Here is a 16,448-nt window from a genome sequence, read left to right as displayed (position 1 = left end):
CCCCTCTGCCTGTGGGATATGCAGCGTGGCCTCCAGGCCACGGGGTCTGAGCTGCTACCACACATGCTGCACAGCGTCCTGAGCCCTGGCTGGGGCTTACGCTGGGACTTCTTTTGGGGTTCCACTCGTGGAGACAAAGGCCTCCTTCCTCCCCTGCACCCCTCCCTCTCTGACACAACAGGTAAGTCTTGGCTCACCTACTCTCGGCCCCCAGTTGTTGCTGGCTGTCACCTCCAGCCTCATCTCCTCCTGGTGTGTCCTTCCAAGGAGGGCAGGACATTCCCTGTTCTTCCTGAGCTCACTCCTCCCCTTAGATTTGGCATTTTCGCCAGGAAGTAAAGAGGTTGCACAAAAAGACAGGACACTGCCGAGATGGTAGAGCAAAGCCCAAGCGTGATATCCTGGAGAAGCAGCCCCGTGACTGGTGCCTCTGGCCAGGCAGGGCCAGGAATGCAGAGAAGTGGGTGGGCTCGGGGGCTCCGGGCCGCGCCCTGCCTCCATCCACAGTCCCCCACCGCCCAAAGCGCAGGCGGACCCTCCCCGACCTGGGGCCAAAGCCCTCATGTCCTCGGGAAGAGTTAGACCCAAGGAACCTGGAAGGAAAAGGACCCCAGGGAAGAGGAGAGGCCGGAGCCCCGTCGGGCTCAGCCAGCAGTACCACCCATGCAAACGTGCAGAGTGAAAATGGGCAGAAGGCAGCAGGCCAGGGAGGGAGGGAAGGTATGCAGTAGGCAAGTGGCCAAGTGGGCGGCTCAGGCCCACGGCCCTAGCCCAGGCCCCCGTCAGGCAGGAAACCTTGTGCGAGTCCGCTTTCCCCCTCCCTGGACGCAGGCTCCTGGTGGGCCTCTCTCTGGGGTTCTTTCCTGCTCTGTGGTCTGTGACTTGGGACCTTGTGCAGGTCCACCTTGCTGAGGAGAGTGGCCCACCGTGGCTGCCGGCAATGGTGGGGGCCTCAAAGCTCCTCATGGGCTGGACGGTCATCCCAAGCTTCCACAGCAACCACTCTCACTGACATCCTTGCAGGCCATGCTTCCAGGGCCAAGACCTTGGGCCCTGAGTCTGGTCCTCTTCTCACTGTTTCTCTTGTTTCTTCCTTCAGGGAGAACGGGGCATGCCAGGGATGCCGGGCAAACACGGAGCAAAGGTACGCCACCCCCAGGCAGCTCCCCCAGCCCCAGCCCTCGCTCCCAGCTCCTCCTCCTTCCCACATCCTGTCTTGCTGTAAAGACAGGAGCCGGGCTGCACATTTCTTCCCGTCCTCTCCCCTTTGCTGCCTGGCCTGTCTTCCAGGCAGGGGTGCTCCTTTTTGGCCCATGTGCCGTCACTCAGCAGTGCCCTCCCGACATGGCCAGGCCTCCTTGTGGGCATCTGTGGGTCATAAAGGTCCTCTCAGGTACGCCCAGCTCTGGCTGCAGTTCTGAGACCCATGTGGGAAAATCACCTTCACTTGGAATTTACTAAGTGGTGTGCTTGGCAGCCTATTTACCTCAAAGTTGGTGGTCTTGGGCTGATACGGAAATGGGTTTCACTCCCAGATGCTCCCCAGTCCATCAGGGCTTAGGGCCAGAGAGCTCCCTTGAGGAGAGTCCCACGGGCACCCTCAGGGTCCATGAGCTTGGTGAACTCAGCCATCTACTGTTGTCCCCCTTCCCTGTGGCTCTCCCTTTCTCCCCTTTCTCCTCCATCCCCTCCTCCTCCCTTCCTGTCCCAAGAAGCCCTCCCCGCATTCCACCCAGGGATGCCCCTGTCTAGCCCAGCCATGGGCTGCCTGACACAGTGCCCTGTGAGTCCCCCAGGAGGGTCTAGGGGCTGAGCAGGTGGGTGGGAAGCCCAGGGAGCCCAGCTGAGCTGTGCAGAGCCTCTTCCTCGGGCCCACTCCCTCTGTGCCAAGCTCAGCAACCCCCTTCCCTGTGGGCCTGGGGGCAGGCAGAAGCCTCCACATCTCGCATCTCTCCAAGAAGAGGCTGGGAGAGGAGGCTGGCCACCTCCTCTGTGCTTCCCGCTGGGTGAGAAAATCCCCATGCCTTTCCTTCTCTCTGCCAGGGGGCTCCTGGAATCGCTGTGGCCGGGATGAAGGTCAGTGGACCTTGTAACTCAACACCTGAGGGGCAGGATGGGAGGGATGGAGAGAGGAGAGAGTTGGGCTTCAGGGGCTCATTGGGTGGCCACTGGACCAAGGAGGGAGCAGACAGGATTCAGAACCACTTCTCTTAAAGCAACATTTATGCCAGATGCACAGATTGAACAACAGATGTTTAACTAAGCCTTGCAAGTAAGTGGCAAAGGTTTACCAGCCTCAACTAAAGGTCTTGCCAGCCTGCCAGTGTGAAAGGAACCTAGCACTTTCCTTCGCACTCCAAAATTCAGCAGATGGGTGGGGACACCCCGGAAGCACAAATGCTCGATGTGGATCTCCCAGCAGGTCACTTACAGGGACACCGTGTCCGAAGCAAATGCCCCTTCCTTCCTCTCCCTCCTCCTGGGCTGCCTCACACCTGCCACCCCTCTCACCTGGGGGAAGAATAAGGGACAGTCCAGGAGGGGCCCGAGTCCTAGGCAGAGGAAAGCCCTGGGCTGGCCAGACGCTTCCCCTACCCTCAGATGCCTTCACTCCTCTGCTCCTGCATTCACTCACTCTCGCTCTCTCATTTCTTTGCCTGAGTCTTGTTTTTTTCCCACACAGGGTGAGCCTGGGATCCCAGGAGCCAAGGTACTGATACAGAGACAACGTTCTGGGCTGCACCGAGCATCAGGCGTAGGGTGGAGGTGGGAGGGGCTGCTGTTGTTTTGCTCCTGGTCCCCCCCGAAGGCTAGCCTGGGGCTGGGGACCTGACTGAGCAGAGGAGAGCCTGCCGGGAGGGGCTTGCTCCTCAGGAATGCTCTGCAGATGCCTCCCCCTTGCCTGGATCCTGGCCTGGGCAGCGGTCTGGTTTGCATTCACACCAGCTCCAGTGGTGACTGTTGCCCCCTGCACCCACAGGGCTCTGTCTCTCTCATCCAGGACAATAAGAGATGTAACATGAGAAAAAGTTTCCATGGTCAAATACGTTTGAGAAATGCGGGGTTAAAACTATTACGCAGGTGTCTTTACTGCAGGCCTTCTCAGAGCCTTTACTGTGCTAAATATAAATTGGGAAACTCTAAAAAAAAAAACATGCAGGGTCTTGTGCAGCATTTTCCAACTTTCTGACCAGGGCATTCTTTTTTTAAGAGGAGCGTCTTACGAGGCAAGTATTCTGGAAACACTGGTCTATGATTACTGCCCCTCGTATCCCTCACCACCCATACCCCATCCTCTTATCAGTGACTTTCTCTTCTTACCCCAAAGGGAGACCCAGGAGCAACAGGGAAGCCGGGGCCCCCAGGTTTGCCGGGAAAGATGGGGCAGAGGGTAGGATCCTGTGTCCTTGAGTGTGTGCTCCCTTCATCCTGGCCTCTGCTGGTCCCCCACTGCCTGCCCCACCCCTATGGCTGGCGTGCTGCTTGCAGTGTACGGTGGGTGCATGTGTCTCCAGGAAAAAGGGAGTGCCTCGATGGCCTGGCAAAGCTTCAGAAAATTCACACTCAAGAGCACAGCCTTTCTCCTTGAAAGCCATTGGGTACCCAGAAGGAAAGCCTAGAAGGAAGGGAAGCTTTCCCTCCCCCCACCCCCATCCCCCAGGACCTCTGTAGGGCAGGACCGCACCCTTTCCCTTAGACCTGGCCTGTTTCAGGGGGTGCCCCAGCTAAAGGCAAAGGCACAGCCCAGGCACAACAGGGCCAGCTGGGGCCTCAGGATTCACATCCCTCTCGTCACCTGGACCCTTATCTGCCCCTCCTCTCCTCCCTTAGCCTGCCTCAGGCCATTTTGTCATTCAGCTTCTACCCAAGGGCAGGTGGCAAGGGGAAGACAGCTAAAGACTTGGTGTGGCATCTTTTGTGGCTCCAGCTGAAAAGTTCATTGAGACATGTGAGCACATTACAACCCTAGGGTTCTCAATTTATATTATTACCTATGAGAACCACTAGCCTTCAGGCTATGGAGAGTGGGGCTTCTCATGCTGACCAGGCAGGGGCCTTCTTGATACTGGACACTCTGAATCAAAGTGAAGTCTTTGTGGTATAGAAGGCAGACCTGGGTGCTGGACCTGGTTCTGTCACTGCTGCAGTGAGGGGTCGTCCACAGTCTCGGAACCCCTTCATTTCTGCAGTGAGAGCAGGGCTCTGGGACTTGTGCCATAAGGGAGAAAAAGTGTTCTTAAGGAAGAAGCTAGTTAGGGAGGGGTACTCGTGTACTAGGGCTGCCCTAACACAGGACCACAAACTGTGTGGCTTCTACAACAGAAATTTATTGTCCCACAGTTCTGAGGACAGAAGTCTGAGATCAAGGTGTCGACAGGGTTAGTTCCTTCTGCGGGGTGTGAAGAAAAATCTGTTCCGTGCTTCTCTTTTAGTTTCTGGTAGTTTGCTGGCATTCTTGATGTACCTTGGCTTGTAGAAGCATCACCCCAATCTCTGCCTTCATCTTCACATGGTGTTCTCCCGATATGCATGTCTGTGTCCAAATTTCCCCTTTTTATAAGGACACCGATCATATTGGATCAGGGGCCCACCTCATAACTTAGCTAATTACATCTCCAATGGCCCAATTTCCAAATAAGGTCACATTCTGAGATACTTGGAGTTAGGACTTCAACATATGAATTTTCATGGGACACAATTCAACCCATAATAGAAGGCAAACTTCTCAAAATATTCCTCCAAAGGAGAAGTTCTGGTTCGACGGTTTTTGTCCTCCCTAGAGGTAGGGGGGAGGTAGATGGAAAGCTCTCCCTAGAGACCAGGGGTATCTAATTGCTAGACATTACAAACATAAAAAAGAGCCAAGCGGTTTAAAAAAGCCTTTCCCAAATACTGGCATTCTGAACTGCTCGCCTGTCCCCAGGAGACCCCCAAAAGTGACTAAACGCTCCTGGCCCCTCTCCCTGCGTAAGTGCTGAGGGCCCCGCCCACACAGGACTGGGAGGATAACGACACCAGTGTGAAGTGTCCCGAGGAAGGAGTCAGGTCCCTGATGGGGTCCAGCAGGAAGCGGAGTCCTTCCGAGAAGAGCCCATGCAGGGGCAGGGAGACGAGAGAGGAAGGCCAAGGCCCGACGCTGGAGGGCTGGTGCCTTCGCCGACATCCTGGAGAAACAATTCCTAACCCAAACTGTCTGCATTTCCTCCGCAGGGTGAGAAGGGGGCTTCGGGCCCCCCTGGGCTGCTCGGCCTCCTAGGGCAGAAGGTGGGTAGCAACCAGCTGTGAATGGTGGGTTCTGTGTAAAGGCCCCAGTGTCCATTCCCACCCACATTCCTAGCCCTGCACATTCACACGGGCTCCAGCACCGGAGGTGTCCCTCCCAGACTGGGAGAAAGCAGCTGGAACACAGCCAGATTGTGCTTCAGGGGACAGAGGCATGGGCTTCCACATGGGAGGCCCTGATTGGCCAAAAAAAATGCCCAAATTCAAAGAATTTAGTAGCTATGACCTGGTCTGATTTCTTTGCACCAGCTCTGAAAGTGTGTTCCACCGTATGTGAGCTCCGTAAGATATTCCACTTAAAAAAAAAAAAAAAAAGACTTGGGTCAAATAAGTTTGGGGAAAGCTATATAAAACAGGTCCCTCAGAACTCTACTCAGTACTCTGTAATGGCCTATATGGGAAAAGAATCTAAAAAAGATTAGACATATGTACACGTATAACTGATTGACTTTGCTGTGTACCTGAAACTAACACAACATTGTAAATCAACGACACTCCAGTAAAAATTTAAATAAATAAAGCAGGCTCCTCAGAGAGTCATGGGCACCTTGGCCTAAGAGGCTCCTAGCACCCTGCAGTGAAAGAGCCTGTGAAGCTTCATTTCACTTTGCCTTTCCAACATTGTTTGGCCACCAGACCCCTTTTGTTGAATATTCCCAACCTGCGGAAGGAGTGTTCCAGGGACCACACTTTGAGAAACACTGCTCTAGATCCTGGTCCTGATGGGTGTCTTGTTCTAGCTCTACACCCGTTCTCCTTCAGTAACCAGCTCCATTCTCTCCTCAAATCCCACAGCCAGGTTTCTGAAGGCCTCTGGTCCCCAGCCATCCTGGAGGCCACAGTCCCTTAATGTCCCCCAACATTCAGCATAGACTGAGAGGCAGTCTGCTGCCTTCAGTCCTTCGAACTGTGAGGGGAGAAAAGACAGGGATCAACCACCTTCCTCCAGAGCTAGTGATGGTAACTCTACCTTCCACCCCCAGGGAGAAAAAGGTGATGCCGGCAACTCCATTGGAGGGGGCAGAGGGGAGCCTGGGCCCCCAGGGCTCCCTGGGCTCCCAGGGCCAAAGGTGAGTCTTTCCCTGGGATCAGTGCTCAAGGCAGATGTCTGCCTGTGGCCTTTATCCTTAGTCCATTTTGGGGACTCCGTGTCCTGGGCTCCTTGCCTTCTCTCCTGCTCTGTGTGGTGTTTCCAGTGGATTCTAGAAAGGTCATTTGGACCAAGCGTCTGCTTCCAAGCATCTCTAGGGCAGATGGATGGTCTCATTGATTCAAATGGCTGTGATGTAACTGACTCAAGGACCAATGGCTGCAAGGTCTTAGGACAACCAGAAAGGCCCCTAGCTTAGGCTCTAAATCAGTTGCAGGTCAGGGATCAGCTGGGCCCACCTGGTGTGGCGCACTGCGGGGAGGTAAGGTTGCAGCAGTGGGACAGCTGCAAATGGGGCTGCCCACACTTTCCTTGCGGAGGGTGGAAGCTGCAGTGGTAAGACTTGAGTTCTGCCAAGCGGATGCCTCCTGCATTGCTCGGTTTATTTTAGCAGCACAGGGAAATAAGGGGGTCTCTTGCTTAGCTTATAAGGAAAGGAGTAATTACTCTGCATGATTTGAGGCAATACCCTCATTCATTCCACCGACGTTTATCAGGGACCTGCTACGGGCTGTGAAGCTGCCGAGAACCTGCCCTCGGCTTGCCCACCATCTAGCAGGAGAAGCAAACCCACAATTCGCAGGAATATAGTGTAGGGAGCCACAGGGAACCCCACAGACAGGCAAGATGAAGTGGCAGGAAGGGTCTCGGGCGCAGCGCCACATTCCCACGTGACTGTGGTGAGAATAGAGCTTCCCTGGCACGAGCACCCAGCCTCCAGGGCATGCCCGGTGCTGAGCCTGTCCCGCTGACCCTGAAGGGCATGGATACCAGGCACGTCTTGGGTCTTGATTTGTGGTTGGGGAAATCTGGTCACTCTTGTCCCTGTATCCTAGGACAAAAGGAAGGGAAAGCTAGAAGACTGTCCCCAGACTCATGTCCTCTTTCCAGGACCAGGCAAAATCTTGAATGAATGAAGTATTTGGAGTGGGCCGCCTCCTACCTCTCCCTGCTCCTCCTGTCCTAGGCCTCCTGGGCACCCCATCCCCACGTGCCCAGGCCCCTCCCGCTCCCCTCTGTCCCCCAGACAGGACCTGATGTGGTGTGTAAGAGTTCCAGGCTCCAAAATGACCTGCCTCCTGCCCCTGGAGGCTGATGGCAGTCCACAGTTAGGGGCCTCGACAGAACTGGGCACGCGTGTGTTAACCGAGACCTGAGGAGGGCCTGGCAGCACAGAGCCCAGAGGAGGAAGGGAGTAGTCAGGGAGGGCTGCTAGGAGGAGGTGAGACCTGGGTGGGGCCCAAGGGTGGGAAGGAGTCAGACAGGTGGAATGGGGTGAGTTAGTAGAAGCCAGCAGGGAAAGAGACAGAGACCCAGAGACACTTACTAGAACATCAATAGCAAGACCATCTTTTGCCCCTGAAGCAGCAGTCCCAGCCGCCCCGTGTGCCCTCACCCATCTCTCTCCTCTTGCCCAGGGGGAAGCTGGAGCTGATGGCCAGGCGGGCACCCCAGGACGGCAAGGAGACAAGGTACAGGAGCCCCCAGATCTAAGAGCTGCAGGATGAGGGTCAGCTTGGGAGTTCAGAGAGAGAGACAGAGAGAGAGTCTTGGCCGTCCTGCTGCTGGGCCTCCAGGCACAGGGCTGACGGCCATGACTCGTGCCTACCATCTCTCCTGGTCGCCTCGGGCTTTGGAGAACTTCCACTGAGACGGCGGCCAGGCAAAGGCAGGCCCAGGGATGGGACGCTGGATCTGGGGAGAGACCCGGAGCCCCTGCTTCTGCTAGCTCCCACAACACTGGTAAAGACGGGGCCCCACTTCCCTCCAGCTACTCCCTGTGGATGGGTCAGCCTGGTGCTGCTGTGTCCTTCGCAGGTGCGCCGTGACTGAAAGGCTGTGGGCTTGGGGAGGTGCAGGGCAGGTTACCTGGAGGCGAGGCTCCTTGAGCCGGCCAAGGGCAGGGTCGGCAGCAGTTGACTTATATTAAAGCGTTTGTTTTCCCTTTTTTTTACTTTCTGTCTTGATTTTCTAAAATGTGTTCAGTGTTCACATTATCCCAGAACAATTGGAACTATGGTTTGCCTTTCACAATTTACACCACGTTTCATTTATTCCCCACAGTTCTGCCCTGTTTCCAACAGGAACAAATCCCCCCCATCCCGACCTGCTCCAGGAGGCTGGGTGTTCTAATGCCTCGCCCTGGCCCCCATGTTTCCTCCCACAGTTTGGGTCTTTCACCAGCAGACAGGAACCACCTGGGCTGTCCACGGCAATTGTCAACCACCCAGGCAATTGGCAAAAACTTTCTGAGCCCTTGCTCCTTGAGCAGGATAGAAGTAAAGAGGGGCAGAGGGTCTGGTCCCTGCTCCCAAGGAGGTGGCTGACTTAGGGGAGGGGGGGGAGGTGGCCAGACGGACATGGGTGGAATCACCAACAACTAACGTGGGACAGAAAGAAGATCTTCCAGCAAGAAGCTGGAGGGAGCTGGGAGGGAGAGGGGCTTGCTGGCCGGTGGAGGTGCGTCCCAAGGGGTGGAGCCAGCACGGGATGCACAGGGAGCCCTGCGCCTCTCAGCCTGAGCTGAGCTGAGCCTCCTGGCCCCCTCTGAGTACCCTAACACACGGCCCATCTGGGGACACCAGATTCTCTGTACCCGACTTTGTGCCCATTTCACTCCAATTTTGTCGTGCAACAGGGGGAGCCTGGAGCAGCTGGAGAGCAGGGACCTGCTGGCCCCAAGGTACGTGCATCTCTCACCCAGAGTCATAGCACCACATCTCACCTCCCTGGGGTCACAGGGTGAAGTGGCTTGTCCCCGGGGCCTTGCGGGGGGTGGGAGGAGCAGGGAAGAGCTTTCTGGCCCCAGATAGGAGGTCTGACATTGCAGCCACGATCGGACTCAGTCTCCCCCAGGTCTGTCTAGTCCAGGGTTCTCACACGGAGTCTTCTCTTTGGTTCTGGAGCCCCTGGGCATCCTCTGAGAGTGTTTGGAGCCCCCAGTAGCCGCCCCAGCTGCTCTGCATCCCCTGTGCAGCCAGTGATGGTAGAGAGCAGAGGCGCTTGTCCTGAGGTCCCCGCTGGCCCAGGCCCTGGGTGCAGGTCTCCTTTGTCTCGTAGGGCTCCAAGGGCGAACCCGGGAAAGGAGAAATGGTGGACTACAACGGAAACATCAACGAGGCTCTCCAGGTGAGCGGGGCCTACCCAGCGACGGGAGACCTGGAGGTGCTCATGGGCCTCCGGGCTGTGTGATGAGAGAGCTGAGCATCCCAACACCCTGACTCATGTCCCTGAGGCCAGGCCGCTGGGCAGAGCTTCCGGGGATTCATCCCCTTGCCTCCTCTCCTTCGGCCTCCCCCATGCAGCCCCCATGCACACGGCCCTCTCATTTGAAATCCAGATGGCCTGGCTTTGGGTCTGGGCCCAGCTGGCCAGGTACCCTGGCTCTGGGTCACCAAGAGCCATAACTGGGGATTCCTGGCGCCTGCGGGGTGCTGGCCCACTTGGGGTTCTAGGACTCCATTTCTCCAGCACACACCCTCCTCCTTCACATGGTAGAATCTGTCTTCCTGGAACACATCTACCTTTGTGTCAATGTAATCATATTTCAGGTTCATAAGGTACCCTCGTTTAAAAGCGGGGCTTCTCAACCTGGGCGCCACTGACATTTGGGGCTGGGTAACGTTGGTTGTGGGGAAGCCTGTCCCGTGTGCTGGAGGATGTTCAACAGCATGCCTGGTCTCTACCCACTAGATGCCCATAGATGCCTCCCCACTCCCAGCTATGACAACCAAAATATGCCTCTGCACATTGCCAAATGTCTCCAGGGGGACAAAATCACCCCAGATTGAGAACCGCTCCTTTAAAGGAATCTTTGTACCTATGTGAATCCATTTACAAGCTGTACCGTTATTTTTTTTAATGCCAAGAGTTGTCCCTCTAATTTATTTTTCCAGTGGTGCCATGTTTTGTTCTATTGTGTCTGTCTGTTTAAAGGGAGGTACAATCAGAACCTTAAACCTGGGTTCTAGGAGAAGAGGGAAGATCAAGGAAGGGTCGCAGTGAATGATTAGAAAGAATGGGAGGAACTTCCCTGACAGTCCGGTGGTTCAGACTCCGCCCTTCCACTGCAGGGGGCATGCATTCGATCCCTGGTCAGGGACCTAAGATCCCCCATGCTGCGAGGCCAAAAAAAACCCCAAACAAACAGAAGGAACAGGAGATGCTGCTTCCCTCCCGCTCTTGTAAAGAGACAATTTGCCGTCCATGTTAGGGCACGTAGGAATCTGTTGTAGGATAGCGTCTGGTGCTCGCGGGGTGCTCCCTGCCCAGTGACTACAAGCCTCGGGGAGGGGAGAGGTGAGGGTGGGACGGGGCTGGAAGGCACAGGCCCCCCAAGAGGGTCTACCTCTACTGTGCTCCTTCGAGGGGCCCAGCGCCCACGTTTCCAGGACTGGGCCGAGGGGACCCTCCATGTGGCTCTTATTTGCCCTTCAACTGATCGCATGGTGTTGGTTTTTAGGAGATCCGGACCCTGGCCTTGATGGTGAGTCCTCCTTCCTGATTTCCCCGGGCACTGGGCTGAGGGCTGGTGGAGGGCAGCCTGGAAGCTAGGACTGGAGGTCTCGCCTCCAGAAGGTTAGGGTTGACCCTGTAGTGCTGGGGCAGGGGCTGACCTGAGCCTGAGCAGGGTCATGGCTGTCGTCTGGAGTAGCTCTTCACCGACCCGGTGGTGCACTCCTGTCACAGGACAAATACTGGTTCTTGTTGCAGCTGTGTCAAGGAAATAGTGGTATAGAGGAGGATGTTTTCATGTTCTCCTTTTACCCAATCTTTTGCTAATAAAGTGCATAATCCTAAAAAAACTCAGTAGCGACTCTCTACCTTTCCCTCTTTCCTAGAAATCAATTTCATTCTCTGCATCTGGAAAACCTGTGAATTCCAAGCCTGGATTTTGCACGTGTGCCTACCAGTGACAGGCTTTCAGTAAATATTTGTAGCTAAAATGATTACCACCAGGTTTAACTTCCAAGGCAGAGAAGAGAGGGGAGATCACAACGTTCTCAAACTAACTCACATTTTATGTCATTTAATATTTTTAGTGGCCATGTGCCACAAAACACACTTAGACAGAATTAAGCACCAGTCGTACAGTGCCCCAATCCCAGAAACTGGTATTAACCACATGATTCTGGAAACAGTGAGCTTCATTTGGAAACATTAAAATAGATTATTTGAAATAACTCTTTGAAGCAAAACTTTCCGAAACATTTTTTTTAATTTAAAAAATCAACCTTGAATTAATCATTTACATGCAATAAAATGTACCCATTTTAGGTGTAGAATTGGCTGAGTTTTGACAAATATATATACCCATGTACCCACCACCCCAATCACTTCAGAAAGTTCCTTCATGCACCTCAGGAGTCAATCCCACACTTATGCCCAACCCCGAGCCACCACTGATCTGCTTTCTCTCACCATAGCTTAATTTGTCTTTAGTTCTAGAGTTTCTTATGAATGGAATCACACAGTATGTAGGTGTCTGCATCTGGCTTCTTTTGCTCCGCATAATGTGTCAGGGTTTCTTCCTTCTATGGCATGGCCTGTGCAGTGCTTGGTTCTTTTTTCACTGCTGCTTAGTATTCCATTGTATGAATATGCCAGATGTTCAGCTGTTGATGGACATTTAGGTTGCTTCCTGGAGACATTTTTAAGTCACTGTCAGGGAAGGTCAGATTTATCTTCTTGGAGCCCAAGGAGCCCCCAGGGTGTAGATGGACAGGGAGGGAGAGGCTGATAAGCGTGGCCCTAGGGTCCCTGCCCCCCACTTTAATCCAGACACACTCAGTGCTTATCTGCCTTACACTGTGGGGTCTCCATATTTCTTCTGCAAAAAAAAGTGTTCCTGCCCCTGATGAAATATTTGGAAATGACCAATCTCTATAAACCAGCCTCCACATACACTTCTCTGGAGACAGGCCACCCCTCCTCAGTTGGAAAGTTCTCCCATGTGTCTTTCTTTCCTTTCCTAGGGGCCCCCTGGTCTTCCTGGGCAGATTGGCCCACCCGGAGCTCCAGGGATCCCAGGCCAGAAGGTAACACTGTCTTGACAAGGGGGGCGCAGACCCTGCAGAAGCCCTGCGTGTGTCTCTGAACGTGGGACCCCACGGCTGCCCCTCATCTGTGTCCTTCTCATGTTCCCAGAGCCACCACCTCACTCCAGCCTTCAATTCTCCCCAAAGCTCCAAGGCACCGCCTGCCCACCGACTTCACCGCCGCTTCACTGCCCCCATCCTCAGCTCTGCCTTTCTTCCCTTGCTGTCTGTCTCGGGCTCCTGTAATTCACAGACCCCTCTGATGTGGTGGGGCCGGCTCTAGACGAGCCCCCGCCCCAGCCAGAGCCACAGCAGGGACCCAACCCGCCATCAGGGCACGTGGCGCTTGAGCCCCTCCCCAATCTCACCCCTCCCTCGATTCCTGCCTTTGCGCCCTTTTATCCTCTGCTCCCCACCCCTGTGATTTTTCCCAGAAGGCCAACACATTTGCCCCTCTGTCCTCTGCTCATGAGGTCCTCTGCCCTGAAGTCCCTTCCCGTTTTCCCTACCTTTCAAAGTCTTCGTATTCCAAGCCCAACTTGAAGGCCACCTCCTCCCTGAAGCCTTCCCTGATCTATCAGGAGGAATTCACTGCTCTTTCCTCTCAGCTTGCCTTGGTGATGCAGCTGGTTGTTTACCTGGCCTCAAAGCAGAGGCCGCACCTCCTTTATCTCCCTCCCTGACTTAAAGAAGGGACTCGGGTTGATGTGAAGTGAAGGGAGGTCCCCGTGTGGGGGCCAGGACTGGAAGGCTGAGTTTGGGGGGAGGGAGAACAGGGAGGCAAGCACCCGTCCCAGGGAGCGCCTGCGCTGTCAGAGGTGCAAGGTTGTGGCTAGAACGTGGACTGTGGAGCCAGAACGCCCGGACTGGGATCCAGTCTTCACTAACTCCAGGCCTTGGGCTCACAACTCTGCACTGGGGTCCTCACCTCCAGAACGGAGTCGGTGAAAGTACATACCTTCTGTGTGAGTGCTGAGGATACCTGACGTAGGAAGTGCTGTATAAATAAGTTATTGTTCTTCTCTGGCCTGAGAGTGACCTTTAGTTGTTCTGGCTACAGGGGGAGATTGGACTGCCCGGCCCTCCCGGACACGATGGGGAAAAGGTAAGGACACTCCCAGACAAACCTCTGAAGATAATCTTTGCCCTGGGAGGGTGAGGGTACAGAAGGCTCTGGAAGGGAGCCTTGTGGGGAAGGGAGAGGGGAGGGGAGGCCCGCCTCTGGAAGCCCAGCCGAGCCCCAGGAGGAGCCAGGCCGACCCACGCTGGGATGGGCTGCGGCCCCTCAGATTCCCACCGGGAGCTGGACAGGCTCTCTGGCTGGTCCAATCAAGCGCCGAAGAGCCGAGTCCTTTGTACCCTCAGCAACCCCCACCCGGCCATTCTTTCTTGTTCTTGCCCCTCGTTTCTCCATCAGTGTATCTAATACGTGTTGTTGATCTTTTCTCCAGGGACCTCGAGGCAAACCGGGAGATGTGGGCCCTCCTGGTCCCCAAGGCCCCCCAGGAAAGGCTGGACCTGCAGGACTGAAGGGAGAAGACGGCCTTCCGGGGAACCCAGGAGAGAAGGGGGAGAAAGGGGAGATGGGGCAGCCAGGCCCACCGGTGAGTGCCGGGGCCCACCCAGCATGATGTGGCTGTGTGCTGTGCCAGCTGCAGCTGGAAACCGGAGCCGGGAGCTGGGGACAGGGCGCTCACCCGTTTTCCCCTCAAGCTTTATAAAGCCCAGTTTCCCACCTCAAGAGACCTGGGTCTTGTTCTGTCATCTCCTATCTGTGTCCGCGGGAAAGTCACTGAGCCTGGCAGAGCCTCGGTTTTCTCATCTCTAAAATGGGGATGATTGGAAATTCGCTGGTGGCCTAGTGGTTAGGATTCCAGACTTTCACTGCCGTGGCCCAGGTTCAATCCCTGGTTAGGGAGCTGAGATCCCACAAGCCGCGTGGTCAAGGGAGGGGGAAAAAAAAAAAGAGATTTCTTAGCTACAACACCAAATGCATAATTCATTAAGGAAAAAAATTGATAAATTTGACTTAACAAAAAAGAGTAAAATGAAAATGGGGATGATAATGCCTTCCCTGGATACCTCACTGAGTTGTTGGGAGTGTAAAACTGCCTCTCGGGACAGCATACCTATACCCAGGAGAGTATAGGGACAGCCCTAGACCCAGGAGAGGTACAAACAAGGGACCTTAGCCCAGGCCAGCTAGGCCTCTGGCTTGACTTGGGAGGCTTCTCTGGGCTTCATGGTTTCCAGGCAGCACCCTAGACACCTGCCCTTGGAGGAAGGCGGCCCCACGTGCATGCCACGGCAGGTCCCAGACCTCAGTGTGATGACCTTGCCCTTGACTAACAGCGATCTTTTTCGATCTCTAGGGTCTAGACGGCCCAACAGGGGAGAAAGGAGAACCAGGTGACCAAGGGAGAGCTGGAGTGACCGGATTGCCTGGCCCAATCGGGCTCCCAGGATTCACGGTAAGGCGAGGGGGCCGAGCATCAGGGTGGTCAGCAGGCCTCTGCTGATGAGGGCAAGCAAGCGGGGTGCCCTCACTGAGGTCACCTGCCTGGCGGGTGCCTGGTGCTGTGATGAAGCTGCACTGGCCGCCAGCCTGCCTGCCCAGCCTGGGGATAGGAGGGTCCTCTGGATGAGCAGCTACTCCCTGAGGGGCAGTTGGGTGTCAACAGGGGTTCCAGCTCCCTCCGCTCACAGCGTGGTGGCCTCCATCTCCAGGGGCCAACATAGTTCCAAGGTGCTAGAATCTTGGACTCGGAATTCTCCTCTTAGAAGTGGAAAGAACTGCAGAGGTCAACCGGTCCCACCTCTGACCCAGTGCAGGATCCCTCGAAGGCCACTGACTGTGGCTGCCCCACTCAGCTGGGACAGGCAGGCAGCTGGTAGCCTCCTGACATGTCCCCTCCAAGCTGGAGGGAATGCTTCCGATGTGGTGTGAGGTACCCTCATCAACCGCCCTCCACCCCCTTGGCCCTGGCTCCGCTTCTAGAGCCGTATTCACTTTCTGTAGCTGCATAACAAGTCACCACAAATTCAGTGGCTTAAAACAACACACGTATTATGGCACAGCTTTCGTGGGTCAGGGGTCCAGGCCCATCACAGCTGGGGCCTCTGCCCAGTCAGGGTGCCATCCAGCTGCAGCCCCATCTAGAGCTGGGGTCCTCTTCCAAGCTCACTGCTACTGGCATAATTTTCAGTTCCTTCTATAGTAGCAACGACTCCCTCAGCTCCTAGAGGCCACCTACAGTTCCCGGCCACTCGGCCTTCCCTCTAGTAGGCAGATCATATTATAGCAGCTTGCTTTTTCAAGACCAAGGCCAGCAGGCATCTCTCAGTGCATCCTAGCAAGACAGGTGTGTGAGTGTGTGTGTGTGTGTGTGTGTGTGTAACATACTTGTAACACAGTCTTAACCTATCATTTGTATAACATGTATAATTTGTAACGTAAGCTTGTAACATAATCACAAGAGTGACATCCCATCATCTTTGCCAATAGACCATATTCTACTGGTTAGAAACGAGTCCCAGGTCCATCCTAGGGCCTCTGCCCTGCAGGATCCATACAGAATATCAGCCTCTCCTCCCACGTGCTAGAACCTCAGATTCAGGAAGTCAGTGATCACAAGTCCCCTGCCCTGGCCTTCGTCCTTCAGGCCAGCTAACTCTGCAGCCTCCCAGGTGGTCCTTGCTGATATCTAGGCCTAGTCTAGTACTGGTCAGGTTTGTCACAGATTTGAGGGTGTCTGTCCCAGGATCCCCTGAGTGCTGGCATCCACGCCATGTTGTTTTGTGCCCACAGGGAGAGAAAGGAGAACCCGGGGAGAAGGGTGACCCAGGAGTGGAGGTAGGTTGTGCCTGCTCTGCTGCTTGTGTCACAGGGATTATTTGACAGGGACCTTGTCACACCACAGTCTCTCCAGTGTGCACATCACTTCCGTGCTCTAGAAAGAAACTCACAACTGCCTGGC

The 16,448-nt window shown here is 55.1% G+C and overlaps 1 protein-coding gene across 1 annotated transcript in view; it reads left to right on the top strand.

The window, feature by feature from the left end:
• Positions 1 to 16,448, top strand: part of COL13A1 (collagen type XIII alpha 1 chain) — a 79,991-nt gene that overhangs the window by 40,514 nt on the left and 23,029 nt on the right. The window contains exons 15-28 of the mRNA XM_059899633.1: positions 1,100 to 1,144; positions 2,044 to 2,076; positions 2,684 to 2,710; positions 5,212 to 5,265; positions 6,267 to 6,353; positions 7,852 to 7,905; positions 9,072 to 9,116; positions 9,494 to 9,562; positions 10,896 to 10,919; positions 12,409 to 12,471; positions 13,532 to 13,576; positions 13,923 to 14,075; positions 14,844 to 14,942; positions 16,280 to 16,324. Of these exons, the coding sequence (XP_059755616.1) occupies positions 1,100 to 1,144; positions 2,044 to 2,076; positions 2,684 to 2,710; positions 5,212 to 5,265; positions 6,267 to 6,353; positions 7,852 to 7,905; positions 9,072 to 9,116; positions 9,494 to 9,562; positions 10,896 to 10,919; positions 12,409 to 12,471; positions 13,532 to 13,576; positions 13,923 to 14,075; positions 14,844 to 14,942; positions 16,280 to 16,324 (843 nt within the window). The remainder of the gene's footprint in view (positions 1 to 1,099; positions 1,145 to 2,043; positions 2,077 to 2,683; positions 2,711 to 5,211; positions 5,266 to 6,266; positions 6,354 to 7,851; positions 7,906 to 9,071; positions 9,117 to 9,493; positions 9,563 to 10,895; positions 10,920 to 12,408; positions 12,472 to 13,531; positions 13,577 to 13,922; positions 14,076 to 14,843; positions 14,943 to 16,279; positions 16,325 to 16,448) is intronic.

Source organism: Balaenoptera ricei, chromosome 16 (assembly GCF_028023285.1).
Source record: "Balaenoptera ricei isolate mBalRic1 chromosome 16, mBalRic1.hap2, whole genome shotgun sequence".
In the NCBI taxonomy this organism is placed as follows: domain Eukaryota; kingdom Metazoa; phylum Chordata; class Mammalia; order Artiodactyla; family Balaenopteridae; genus Balaenoptera; species Balaenoptera ricei.
Note: the sequence above shows the minus strand (reverse complement) of the source record. Positions and strands in the feature narration are given on the sequence as shown.